The 14,649-nt window shown below is 36.9% G+C and overlaps 1 protein-coding gene across 4 annotated transcripts in view; it reads right to left on the bottom strand.

Annotated features, from left to right (window-relative positions):
* Positions 1-254: 254 nt before the first annotated feature.
* LOC127977529 (tetraspanin-9-like) overlaps positions 255-14,649 on the bottom strand; it is a 175,839-nt gene continuing 161,444 nt past the window's right edge. For 3 of the 4 annotated variants that reach the window (XM_052582435.1, XM_052582434.1, XM_052582432.1), the window contains 4 exons: positions 10,612-10,713; positions 10,377-10,508; positions 8,951-9,034; positions 255-6,492 (listed from right to left, as the gene is read on the bottom strand). In XM_052582435.1, coding sequence (XP_052438395.1) covers positions 6,421-6,492; positions 8,951-9,034; positions 10,377-10,508; positions 10,612-10,713 — 390 coding nt within the window. In that variant the 3' untranslated portion in view covers positions 255-6,420. Of the gene's footprint in view, positions 6,493-8,950; positions 9,035-10,376; positions 10,509-10,611; positions 10,714-11,532; positions 12,288-14,649 lie in introns of those variants that run through there. The other variant, XM_052582436.1, reaches the window with a different exon arrangement.

Here is a 14,649-nt window from a genome sequence, read left to right on the forward strand (position 1 = left end):
TATTTCTGCAATATAATACAGGAACCAGTAAAACCACTGCCAAATTTAATTTGCAACATAAAAATCGAACCCAGAATTCAAACATAAATAAAATCTTATAGTGTGATCTTAATTTAAATAAGATGAAATGGAAATGCTGTCTCCATTGTAAAATGACCCATATTCTACAATTTTTCAGTCATCTAAAAAGAGTACACATAAAGGGTGTATAAAAAATAAATAAAAACAAAGCAATAAATAACATTCTCACGGGGTTTGGTAACACACTTTCCTTTATTTAAAAAATAGTAGGATTTAAAGAATGCAATTTAGTGCACCACCTAATATATTTATAGTGCTTTGCAAAATACTCCACAGGACAAATCTGGGTTCACAAGATATCTGATAACTGCCACTCACCGGGACACTACATTAAACACGTCACTCGAGAGCATATGTTTCTACAGCTTGTATATGCAGCTTACTGGTGGTGGTTAGGATGGCAGTACAAAAATACAGATATGATGGCGATTATGGAACTCAGTTACTTTTTAGATCCCTTTTTTATCCAAAGGATACCAAATTAAAAGAACATTTCATGGCAGTGTCTGTTAATAGGAGAACAAATTCAATAATCCAATTAGTTGGTCATTTAGTTCACCAATAAGAAAACATTCTCGTCCCTGCAATGCTGTCTATTAAAATATCAGAATTCAGTACCAACAAATGGCAACATTTCATTCAGATCTAATACTTATTGAATCAATAGGTACAAAAACAAAAGAAAAATGAAACATTAAAATGCAATAAATGGGTACAAAATTTGTTTCAATGACTCTTGAAAAAAATATCCCAAAATATACAATCAGGTGGCATGGGTGTGCAAGCTTTTCGATGTTCTGGAGATGATGTTTCTGGGCCTTAGAGAACTTAACTTTCTGAAAAATTCATTAGTATTTAGCCAATTAATAATTAAGTTTTACTTTAAAATTGCTAAAAACTATAATGTGACTTTCCATGTTTCATGATAGTATCCACAGATAAAAATGCAACATAAATGAATTCTAATCTGAGATTAGAAAATTAAAGAAAAAAAAAGTTTAATAATGCAAAATCTTTTCTTTGCTTAGCACACCCTTAAAATCAATATGTGACACAATATGTGATAAAACGCATACAACAATAAACAATGTACAAAAAATAACAACTAAAAAAAGGACATTACAGCACTTGGAGTGTCAAGCACTGAGATTCTCTCGCACCTTTAGATACTTGACAGACATATTAGACATTTAACAAAAACCAACATCGTCGTTGCATATTAAACAGATATGCCCCAGATATCACAGACATTTGCAACGGTATATGAGATGATCCATAGTGAAATGTTTATGTACATTAAGCTCGACACAAATGCTTTGCAAAAAAGAAAAGCCGTAAAAATTATAATTGCTGATGCCAAACTGTTGTTGGTTGTTCAACATGATATTGTGTCCTTCAACACTAACAACTCGACATTTAACTATTACAGATTTAAATACACAATGTAGCCTATAACAGTGGAAAAAATATAAAGGAAAAATGGGTATTGAATACACTAAAAAGAAAAAAAAAAAGAAGAAGAATAACAGTGAGAGATGGATTTATGGACATCTTTCAAAAATTAAAAACATTGGAACAAGGACCAAAAAAAAAAAACTTTCCAAACTCTTAAACAATTCCCAACCTTGGAAAGCTTACACACGGGATTAGTTCACAGGATGCAATTTTGCAGCTAAAGTTTGTAAATCAGTCAGATAAGAGGCTTGGGACACGTCATTGAAGTTTAGTGCGGCGGGGTTAAAGACAGTACACTGAGCAGATGGAGCGCATCAGTGCAAACCTAATCAGAGCTAGTATTGACTAACTCCATGGTGTTCATGAAGCAAAAATGGGTTTGAAGCCAGACCACCAGGCGGAACACAAAAAAACATTTTCATTTATGATGGTAATAATGTTGATTGTGGCCTACTGGAGACAGGCTTGCATATTAGAAAATTTTCTTGCATTGTTTCTGTTTGCTAGTGGTGATGAACATGCGGAATTGATAGAAAAATTCTGTAGATTCCAGTCCTCATGATACAAAGGCCTCATAACACAAATCCCTTAAAGTCAACATGAAACACCCTTGACAACCCATTTTACATCTATAAAGTGACACATTTATTAGTAGAACAATATGTTCATTCATTAAATTAAATGTAGGTTGGGACAGGATTACCAACAGTAATGCAACTTTTTCAAATCCCTAATTACTGTAACATTTAGAAGCTAACCAACATTTAATGAATGCTTTTCCTATTGGTAAAATATAAGAATGGCATTACAAAATCGTAACCTAAACTGGGGTTCTCTCTCTCTCTCTCCCCCTCTCTCTCTATATATATACATAGTACATGTTGTCAATTTTGGCTTCATGTTGACTTTAAATGCTTGCAGGCGGAGTATGAGTGAATTGGGTCTTGTAGTTTTTCCACTATCGTAATAAACACAGGTAGCTCTTATAGCAGCAGTTCAGTGACAGAGTTCCTACACTCATCCAGAGCAGAAGCTCTCATTCCCCTCCATTTCAACATGGGATGAATGTTAGAAGTAACTGTCGCTTCTGGTCCCAACTGTTTCTTAATGTAAAGCAATTTTTTTCTAAAATACAGTAAACAATGTTTGTGTGTCAGTGAGTGTTTGATGGGATGAGAGGTGTTATTATTTCTCTCTCCATCTCGAGTGCTCTATTACGTTCCCCTCGGTCACACATTAACAATGTAACGCCGAGCTCTTAAGGGACGACACGTAGTCTCAGTGACAGTTTGGATAGGAGACCATCAGATGACCCCACTCTGGTTGTCTCTCAGCCATCATCATGCCCCATCTTTTGCTCAGTGATTTTAAACTCCTAAAAACCGTCTGCTGGTGAACAGTTTCACTTCAAAACTTTCTTGTCAAGATGCATTTGCTTTGAAGCAAGTCCCTTTAGGCTGTGATACAGAAGCATTATCATCCCATTCAGCAGGAATGTAACTGTTCTAGCTTGATGCTTGAAACTAAAAGACAGATGGAGACAGAAAAGAGCAGAGAGAGACAGAAAAACAGCACAGGCGATAAAGCTGATGTGAGCGGAAACACTCTTTCTCTAGATAAATTATGGCTGGTGGATTACAGTCTACTATTATAACTAACACCGTGCTTGTATTTGGTTCTGCTTTGTTGTACTGTACATGGTTTAACTTTAATACTTGACTTCTATCTTGCAATGAAGCAGTATTGGCAATTTTCAGTTCTTTTGAGTTGGTATCAGTGCTAGATTTCCTGCTAGGGATACTTAAAAGAAATAGTTGAAGGAAATTTCTGTCCCCTCATGTCACTCTGTTCCCTGTGATTTTCTTCCGAAGGACACAAAAGGACAACAGACCACCAATTTAAGTCATTATCTGGCCCAGATGTAGTATGTGCTCACAGCACTTGTCAGAAAGGTCAGAACATTTCTGCAGAATTAGAACGCCCATCAATCATAAAGTTCTATAAAATTACCATGTTTAAACAGTCTTGCAGCTCAGCACATTTACATATCAAAAGTAAGAGACTCAACAAGGATGTAACAATATGCACAAAAGAAAGTAAGTTTTGAAGTGAAGAAAACTGTAGAGCACCAGTCTAAGTTATATGCCATATTACTGCAGTATTTTCTCCCTCCTTTTTACAGTTTTTAAGCAGTTTTGTTGTATAACAGAGCAGGGATAGAGAATTAAGTATTAAGAGAATTAAGTTGCGCTAGTCTACAAATGTGTGTGCGGCCACTGCACATACCTAGGCACTTCAGATCAAAGCCTCAGTGGTCAATGCCAAAATGACTGAGATGGCCAATAAAATCAAAGTCCCGAATTTTGGACTATATGTCGCACCTGAGTATAAGTTGCATCAGTCCAAAAATACTTCATGACGAGGAAAAAAACATATAAGTCGCATTTATTTAGAACCAAGAACCAAGATAAAACATTACCATCTACAGCCGCGAGAGGGCGCTCTATGTCTTCAGTGATAGACTGGTAATGTTTTCTCTTGGTTAATTTGTCTTAGGTCATTTCTCTTTGTTCATGTCATATTAATTTTGATAAATAAGTCGCACCTGAGTATAAGTCGCAGGACCAGCCAAACTATGAAAAAAAGTGCGACTTATAGTCCGGAAAATACGGTAGGCAAGGTTTACGGTTCACAGAAGCAAAACGTCAGTTTAATGTTAAAGAGAGTGAGGTAAAATGAAGCTGCAAACCATTTAATATTAGTCAACTTTTAACGATACGTTTTACGATAGAAAATTGAGTTGAGCTGAGTTTAGTTCCTTTAGAACAGCAATTTTACCCCCCTCATAGATGAGTAATATAATGTAGTGATTCAGTATTGATTAATAAAAGTCACGTGGCAGCACTGAACAACAAGTTTATGAGCTTCTGAATGTTACTTTTTGAACAGCGCGATCTCAGATCTCTTGTTTGCGAGGGGTGTGTGTGTATGTGTGTGTGTGCGCATCAATTAAAGAATAGTGAGTAAACTGAACCATTTTAATGCATTGGCCTTGTCACAGACACACACACACATTGGTGATCTGTACGGTCACACTGTATATCTTTTATTCAAGAAACTTTTGAAAAGTTTAGAAACAATTTAGAAAAAAATCATCAGAAACTATTTGCATTAAAATATTGTTTTTAAAAAATGTTATGTACTGTACAGAATGCATTAAAAAGGGGGGTCGGGGGTGTTGGCACAATGGTTAACCAGAAAAATGGCACATCATGCCGAAAGATTGCTGATCCCCTGGCATAGAGCTACATTCTTCAAACGATTTCCTTTTGTGTCCATGGAAGAAAGCAAGTCCTACAGATTTGACATGAAGGTGAGTAAATTCATTTGACTCTAAGTCTTCTGAAAACAAATGTTACTGTCTCAGAAGAAATGTGGGTAACACTTTAGAATAAGGTTCCATTAGTTAATGTTAGTTAACTACTTTCGTTAACATGAACTAAGCAAGAACAATCCTTCTACAGCATTTATAAGTCTTAGTTCATGTTAATTTCAACATTTACTAATGCATTATTTAAATCAAAAGTTGTGCTTGTTAACATTAGTTATTGCACTGTGGATTACCATGAACTAACAATGAATAACTGTATTTTCATTAACTAACATTAACGAAGATGAATAAATACAGTAATAAATGTATTATTCATTGTTTGTACATGTTAATTAATACATTAACTAACATTAACTAATGGAACCTTATTCTAAAGTGTTACCGAAATGTGCAAAATTTAACTACAGTAGGTGGAATCTGTATCATTGGGCTCTTTCTAAAAAATGTTTTGTAGGGTACAGACTTGGATTCAGTGAACAAAACATTGGGAAACAGTCCAACTCACAAAGCTCTGCCTTTTATACATGTCTCGTTTACCAACTTATGAAACCTAACACCATTTTTTTTCTTCTATTAAAACTTTGCTTCATTGTCTATGCTACATTGTTTCAGTAGAAGTTTGGTCAAAATGACCTTTCAGTGGTTAGCAAAGAGGATGTTTTTGCATGAACGTGGATAGCTTTCTGATCGGACAGTCTGTAGATGGAAAAACATTCCCTGTTTGATGTATTATACTGACATTAGATTGTGATGGTTCTCATCAGAAGGACACGTTTCGATGCGTCCTCAAACCACAAACCTTTAAATATAAGAAAAGACTTATTTCCAACACACACAGACAAACTCAAGTTCCTGGTCATGCCTCGCTAAACTCTTTTTAACGGTTTCTTCCAATCCTTAGGTGCACAAAAATGACAATTATGGGGTTGGGGCAGTGTCACTTATAAAAAGGAAATGACAAGTTTACTGTCTTGTACAAAACCGGATCATGCTAAAATGTAGCTGTTTGTTATTTACACTGTAGATGGAGGTGATGATGAGCGATGCTTTTCAAATTCATCCACCCTGAAGGTTTCCAGTCTGATGTCTTCTAGCCTCATCTGTATGTTGGGTGGAAGGTTTTACGTATTAGTAAAGCCACACAGTTTTTTGTCATTATTCTCCTTCCTGCAAACATTAGAACCTTTATTTTACGCTTGAACTAACTAGAGGAGATGAAGAAAGTCAGAGGCCTCATGGGGAGGATTCTGGCCAAGAGTCGATCCTCTCGTTCCTCTCTGTCCCCGGGTCTCTTTGGCAGATGAGCAGATGGGGAAGAAAGAGTGGAAAGGGACAGACCATGGCTGAAGTCTATACAGGATGGTAAGGTATAAGCTGGAGAATTAATGGGAAGAGGGATTGGCCAGTGGTGAAAGTTAGATACAAGAGGAGGAGCTGTCCTCCAGAGTCTGTCCCATAATGCACCAGGGCTCCTCCCTTGAGAAACGGCCTCGTTAAGCGTCATACTTCTTCCCGCTTCTGTGAATCTGATGGAACAGTGTCATGGAAAAGGCCATTCCCAGGAGCTGGAATGACAAAATCCAAATGTAAAGGTTAGTGTCAAACACACAAGCTATATGTCAGCAAACACAGATGGCTTGGGTCAATCGAGAAAAAACACTGGATATATTCCTAATTAAACACTAGGAAATTCAAAGGGTCACTGGTTGGTTGGTTGGCATATGCAGTTATCCCCTGCTGGTAGATGGGACTAGACCATAATGTGACCGGCTGGCAAAAAGTGGCTTTGTTCATTGATAGAAAAAGCTAATATTTATAGTGTATTTATGTAACAATAAACATTATTTGCATTGATGCAAACTATATTTCTAACAGCATTTATTAAGAGTTAATGTTGTTTTATTAATACGGAAGTCTCACAGTGAATTCATGTTTGTTCATAATATATTAGCATTAATTTATGCTACTTGATATTATTAAATTCTGTGAAACATTGTTCTTTACGATACCTAATGCATTTATTAATAACAAATTTAAACAGTTTTTTAATCCGTTATTTCCTTTTTAAAAATTATTAAAATGTTTTTCCCTTTGGCAGTTTTTATCGATTAAATTTTTTTTTCTTTGTCCTTTTTTATTTCATTATATTATAATACATTTGATAGCCACTGGCCTGTAAGTTAAGGTGGTAGCAAACAGATCACACTTCCAGGGCTGCGTGCATCATCTGAGCAGCTGCCGGTGGATAGCTTTCTCCGGGTATTACAGACCCTCTTTGGAAAATTGACCTCATTTTTTTTTAGAAAAACAGGTTTGGTGATGTGGAGCATAGTGTCACAGAGGTAAACGGAAGTGTGTTGCAAATACACTGACTCTTTGAAGTTCATTTTTAGATCCATCCTGATACATCAAACGCACAGCGGTGGTCGACATTCCACAGTCATTATCTTAATGCTGCAGAACCTGCCGTTTTTATCACATGAACAGGAAGCACTATCAGACTATGTGAGGATTGCATCTGATTCTCTCACATCTTTGAGCTTTAAAGGCATCACATTGCTGTTTCTTTACACTGTCAATTCCCAAAGAAACTGAACTGTAAATCTTGGCAGACTCTCACACAGACATCAGTGTGAGTCTACTGGTGAAGTCTAGGCCCCTAGCAATGTCTGAAAACTAGAGGTGCGCTGGGGTCGAAACCCACAGGGAAAAGATCCCTTCAGAATCTATGTGTTCTTAAGAGAAAGAATTACAGAACACTAACAAAGTACCATAGTCTTATAAAGCTTCCTGGACACTGTAACATGGTTCTACCATTGTATACTTTATTTACTTAAAAAAAAAAAAAAAAAAAGTCTCTTATAACAACCAATGCAGCCTTTATTTGATCAAATTGCAACAAGAACAACTGTGAAATATTACAACCTATAGTAACTGTCTCCATTTCATATATATTAAAAATGCAATTTATTCCTCTGATGGCAAAGCTGAACTTTGATTAGCTGTTACTCCAGTTTTTAGTTTTCATTTAATTGAAAATACGATTCAGACGTTTTTTGTTTTTTTTTATTCATGGAACATGAATGCTTATCTAAAATTACAATGGAATATATCAAAGTACCAATGTGCTTTGAGGTTTGTTAAAATCCCTAAGTATTGCATTAACAAGCCCCACTAATAATTTAAAATGACAAAATGCTTACAGAGCACACAGTTTAGCAACTAAGAACCAGATTATGGCTGGCTTTTACTGGATGAGATCTAAGTAAATCACTTGTGATTTTACCCCAGCTCAGTCCATGAGGAGGATTATGTGGCAAGTGTTTGCTTACAAGCCTGCGCTCACCTCTTGCTCCATACTGAGAAAAGTACTTCATAAAGACCCTGTGCACTTTTATCCTCAATAAACTGCAGGTGATTACCAAAAACAGGCTTACAAGAAACCATGGATTAATTGAGAGGCCATTTTGCCTTATCCAACATGGGCTTCTTTCAATATATACCACATTTTGTATTTCTGTCATGTGATAAATGACTGATAAGAACTTGGACTAGCTGTGAAACTGTTAGAAGACACTCTCAATTCAGTTTGCTAACTTTAAAAAAAAAAAAAGTGGCACACATGGCAATATATCTAAAACTACTGTTGATGCATGGACCATGTTTAACATGTCTCTGCCTGGTTTCTAGGAAAGAATCTGACATGAATGCAAAGCGCCGACGCAGAATGTACACACTAGACCAGGCTGAGCTGATAATCAAATACAGTGAATTGATGTGCTTTCTAGGGCTATAACGATTCGCTGCAAGACATTATGTGGGGCCGACAGGTTCACGTTCTATATATTCGAGTATCAGCAAGCCCTAATGAGCGGATCACCTTTTCTCTCCTGTGCTGACTGTGGCGGTCCACACATGCACTTCACTGTTTCAGCACAACCAGAAGAGACAGGCACGCTCATTATCACCACTGCATTTGACACGCTGAGTGATAGCAAAACCCACCAGCACACACAATCTTACCTGAACTACCAAGATACACATGCCGATGGTTCCGAGTAGGTGCTTATTATCGTCAAGCCACTCTTCAACCTTCTCGTAGCAGCCCTGGAAGACAGGAAGAGTTATTTATTTATCATCTGAGCGAAAGTACTAATACAAACAGATTGTGCCCGTTTCACTTTCTAATTTGCTAGTTGTTAATTCTGATCCAGGGAAAATGAGCTGAAGTCCAGCAGCGGTGGAATTGGTTTTGAGCACATGCTTGAGCGAGTGAGCGACTGCTGCGGCTGCATTTTCATCACGCAGTGACTGAATAAGAGCACATTCAGCGATATACTGCATGTGGCTGTGCAGAAAAAAAAAAAGACAAAACAGCTTTGAGTTGGCGGTATTGTGGACTGCTTTTCACACTAAGGCATTGAAAAGGAAATCCATTTCCAGCAAAACCGAAAACTGGTGGTAATGCAACCTACCGTACCGAAACGGCAAAACTCTTCTGTGCACATAGCCTCTTTGTCAATATTTGTAACTATTTTCTCTTGTTCTTTAAATTTAAAGCCATTTCATATATTTTGTTAGCTAGCTCCTTAACTTTTAGGGGGGTGGGGGATAATTAAACAATTAAACGGCTTGTGGGTTCAGACTAACTTGACTAAACATTGACTACAATATATCTTCCTGAGAAGGAAACACACAGGTTTCTGCATTGGAAATCATAAAATGTACTCAAACTTTTCTCTTGTGGCAGTTGTGCGAACTTCAAGTATGGCTTGTTCTGCTTTAATGAAAGGAGCTTTTGAAAAGAACATTGAGAATCCACTAAATGGAAATGTTTTATCTGCAAACACTCCATTAGTACCTCTGTGGTACCTAAAAGCTTCAGATGAAGACAGTGTGTCAGTTTGACGTGTAACATCATTTGCTGATGTACAGCTCTGTCACTTAAACACAAAAAATACTCCCTCAAGAGACCATCGCCCTCTCTACAATGTCATTTAAACATTCAGTACATCAAAATGAGTTTTCATAAGTTAAATCAGCTCCCAAAGGGAAGACATCCGATGTCCAAAGGTGAGCAGGAATTCATAAAGACACATGACTCTGGCACTTTACAGATGCACTTAGAGCTCCAACCAACAGAGATGTCTTAAATCTATGGCTTTTACTGCCTTTCTTTTATTAACAATAACTCTTTTCAAGGACAGGAAAGAGAAATAAAAGAAATCCTCTCTGTTATTACCTCCTGTCTTTTCTTTGATCCTGTCTAGAATCAGAAATGTTCTTTAATGAATATAAGAGTGGCAATTCAAACGTATTCGAATGGGGATGATTGAATTGAAAGCTGTGCATTTGAAACCGGTATAGTTCACTGCACACATCAAGACAATTAAAGGTCTGGGGAAATATGGCAACATTATCATTGGTTTAAGTGCAGGGGTCCGCTCACCCGTGTCCAGAACATGTTGGTCGAGTTGCGGCCACACTCCTGGTAATGTTCTTGACAGCAGCGGTCAGGCACCACCTTTTCTTTCAGAGCCTCGTGCCAATCTGTGTAACCAGTTACGCCACAACACTTCCACTGTCACACAGGGAGAAAATGGTACAGTTTAATAAGAACCAGGTATAAGTGTGTGACAACGTGTTCAGGATTCTTAACACAGTCATAATTTCACAAAGAGTACCTCAGCTTGGATGATATTCCAGGCATTTCTCAGTCCAATGTTGTTGTCTGTGTTGTAGAGAGCAAGGCCGTCTTTCAGGTCCTGCTTTGCATTCTCACTGACCTGTGAACAGAAGGAGAAGTTTATTAATGGAAAATAACAAACAATCTTGAGATTTACAAAATTTCAACCAGGCCACCAGAAATATTTTGATCATTCTGACGAATAATAAAAAAAAATGTGTGAGTCAACAATAACTTCATAACTATATAGAAATGTTTATACACAGTTTCATATATTTAATGGAATAGCACACTCACAAAACTGCCACAATTCAATTAATTGTACAGTTTGTAAACGTACAAATGTTTTCATTCATTTAGTATGAATAATATGTATACATATTAATATTGCAAATAGTAAAAAAACTATACGCAAGTCCTAAGAGAAATTTACCCGCTTGTCTACCCTAATAAGCCATATTTGTTTAGTCAATACCTGCCATAGGGTTCTCAACTACTACGTCTAATTAATATAATTTGCATCATTCATTGGCTGCCTCTGTGAGTACAGCGTTAAAAAACATGCCATCGTTGACGCTGGAATCACTATCATATCCCCCTCGGCTGGGGTAGGTAAATATTTAGCTAGCAGTTTTAATGAGGTGTACGATCTCACATTAGTGGTTCAGTGCACTCTGGCCCCAGAGCGACGGAAGTGCAAGGTGATTAGAGTTTGACAGAGCGGTGGTCCTGATACAGACGCACACTACATTAACATCTTTTCACCCTAGAGAAAAGACAAAACACCATATCCTGGAATCTCAGGCATATTTCAGTGAAATATAGTCTCTCACACAGACCTATAAATAAGACATATAGAGATAATATCCGCACTTACAACTTTAAAATTATGATTTATTGTCACGCTTCATATTGCTGTTGTATTTATTGTATTATCACAACATTCACTGTTTTGCTCACATCAGAAAGACTCTGAACTTTTGAAGAAAATAAGACTCTTTCGCATGATACTAGGCTGTTGGGGATGTTGCCAGGACATTGGTGACTACTTATATATATATATATATATATATATATATATATGCACATTTTGGATACAAGTGTCTTTATAAATGCATAAAAGTAAAAGTGCATGGTTCGGAACAAGTAAGAGTGATAGTAATGCTTGCCTTAGCAAACAGCACTAATAATATAACAAAATTGAAACATTCATGCTGTGAAACTTCTTTTGAACGCTGAGGGAAATTATTTAAATGAACAGTATGAAATTTTAATTCTTTAAAATATATGTTGAAATTGGCCTAAAATGTCCTCTGGAGACCTCCATCATGTGAAATGTTTTTTACATTCTTTCCAGTCATGCCATTTTGAAATAAATTCAGCCAATGATGCAGAGCAGCAGCAATAACACTTAAGTCCAGACAAGATATTAGAAAGCTGGTAGAAGGCATATGTCTCTATCACTGGAGTGTGCACTCATTAGTAGCAGATTTATTTTTTTTCCAGGTGGGTACACTGTGCGAGTAGCTTCGTTTTCAGAATGGAGAGAATAAAATGAAAGGTGAATAAGCATCATCATCCCTTCTTTTACGGAAAAGTCTCATTATACTGGAATACATCAAAGCACACTCTCAGCTCCATCAGGGTACACGGTGACATCACTCCTTTCAGGTCCTGCTTGGAACACATGATGATCAGAACTGTTTGGTAATGGCTGTTCTTTCATACCTAAAGAAAGTGTCCCAATTACCCAGCACACGAGACTCCCATATCCCACACGGTTTAATTACAATTAGGCTCAGACTTGCAATGAATTCTTAATCAGCTTGTGGCTGAAAAAGTCACACAATTCTGTTCATCCTGTTCAAACAGCAAAATAGCATGTCTAATGGAGGGATGTTACATGTCCAACTAAGCCTCCCTAATGCCATGAGCTGAGTGTGATTCCTAAAAAACAGCATTTTATTTTTTAGGCAAGAATGAATTTTCTGGTCTAAAATGCTAATTGAGTACTTCAAAGGTTTGTGCGTAGTAGAGAAATGTATGCTTTTGTTAAGGAACAATGCATTATTTTAAAGGGGTCATATGATGTTGCTAAAAATAACATTATATTGTGTATTTGGTGTAGTGTATTTGGTGTATTTCTCCTTTATCCCTCGATTTTTACAAAGTTCAATAGTCTGAAAGGCTAGGTGTGCTCTGATCGGCCAGCTATCCAGTGCGTTCTGACTGACTGAATACCTTAAGCTTGTGACGGAAATGTTATGCCCCTTAACATGTGATACTGTATCCTGGCCGGAGCGACAAGACAAAAACATTTAAACCCATAATAAACGAGGTATTTATTGCATCCAGTGGGGAGATATTTACGGATTGTATTGACTTATACTGTCTTTTTAAATGTTGAGTTGCATCGTGGCATGCATACTGTACACAAAACCATGTCTGCATTTGTGATCGGAGAAAAGACAAACAACAAGAGCTGCTCTACACTGCTCAAAACTCACGTTTGAATCATCAGTGGCGAATCATTTATATATAAATTTTACATATAGTACTAAATGTACATACAGTCTCAAAGTCAGAACATCCGGTATTACTGTATAATGTTAAGTCTACTCTCCCAGGATCAGGAAACAGTTCCTCCATAAAATGCGCTGCACATATCTGAATATTTAGGTTGAACTTTTCTGGAACAGTGTTTTAAATAACAACTTAACCACTGATTTCTTGTTGTGTCCTCTTTTGGAAGGCCAAACAAAGTATTTTTGCTTTTGCAATTTGCTTTTGCACCGTAGACATGTGGGGGAGTGTGAAGAAAAGTCTCGCTGCTTTTTCTTCTGTGTGGGCATATACAAGCTGCGCGTTAGTATGAAACATTCGAATCTGAGTAGAGCGTTCAGCGCGGGGGCGTGGTCTCATTAGAAGATAATGAAGAGAGACGTGAAAAACGGACATCGCAATGTTTTCATATGGATTACTTTATCACCGAATATTTGTTTTCGGTGGCACTTGTTTAGTTTAAACTAGACTTAGAGTAGACTGAAGTAGATGTCAAGCTTTCTATAGATATATCTGTCATGTCTCTTCGTTGAGTATTCACGGAGTTACAGTTAATTTTAATGACGTGTTTGTAAATGAAGATCACCGCAGACCGAGGCTGCAGACAGCACACCTTGTTTGTTATCTTAATTTTATAAGTGCACAAAGTTTTGTTGTTAGTATGTCTGTATCCAAAAAAGTAGACCCTTTACAGATTCAATTGATGTATTGCTCTTATCTGTACGATCAAAACTGAAAGTGTAATTTAAGTTATTTTCGGGGTTATCAGGAGAAAATGACTCCTGATAACCCCGAGGGCATGGACCAGTCTTGACTTTTATAAAGAATATCTATTTGGGTTTGAAACTTTAGTCTTTGCAACTTTAGTGATCTTATCTATTCACAAACAGCTAGTAACACTCCAAAGAGAAAGGAAAGCTCAAAATTGCATCAGATTTTTAGAAGTGACAGTTAAATCTACCTCAAATATGGCTTATCATCTGGAATATGTAAGTATTAGCAACTTTACATGGCCACTCAACCTAGTGTTAACTTAGAGAAATGTGCACTGTTGAAGTTCCTGTGCGGAGTGTGGAAGCTGAACAGTAGCCCTCAATGCAGGACAGATGGAAGCGTCAGTGCACTCACTTGCTCTTAAAATAGGCTACTCTGTCATTTTTGGTCATACAGATAAGAGCAATACATCTTTTAAATCTGTAAAGACTCTACGTTTATTTGTGTGCACTCACAATAACAACAAAACGTGCTTTTGTAAAATAATGAAAGCAAACAGGATGCACATTCAGCCATTTCAGTCTGTCAACTTGAGCACGGAACTCCATGTATATCATTGCCTTACATTAAAAATACATATAGAGAGGGAAATGTCTACTTTCAAATGAACCAAGTTTAAATGGAAAACAAATATTTATAGATTATGTAATCATGTAATATGTAATATGAAACATGCATACAGGCGCATCCACTACAGCAG

Source organism: Carassius gibelio, chromosome B18, assembly GCF_023724105.1.
Source record: "Carassius gibelio isolate Cgi1373 ecotype wild population from Czech Republic chromosome B18, carGib1.2-hapl.c, whole genome shotgun sequence".
NCBI lineage: Eukaryota > Metazoa > Chordata > Actinopteri > Cypriniformes > Cyprinidae > Carassius > Carassius gibelio.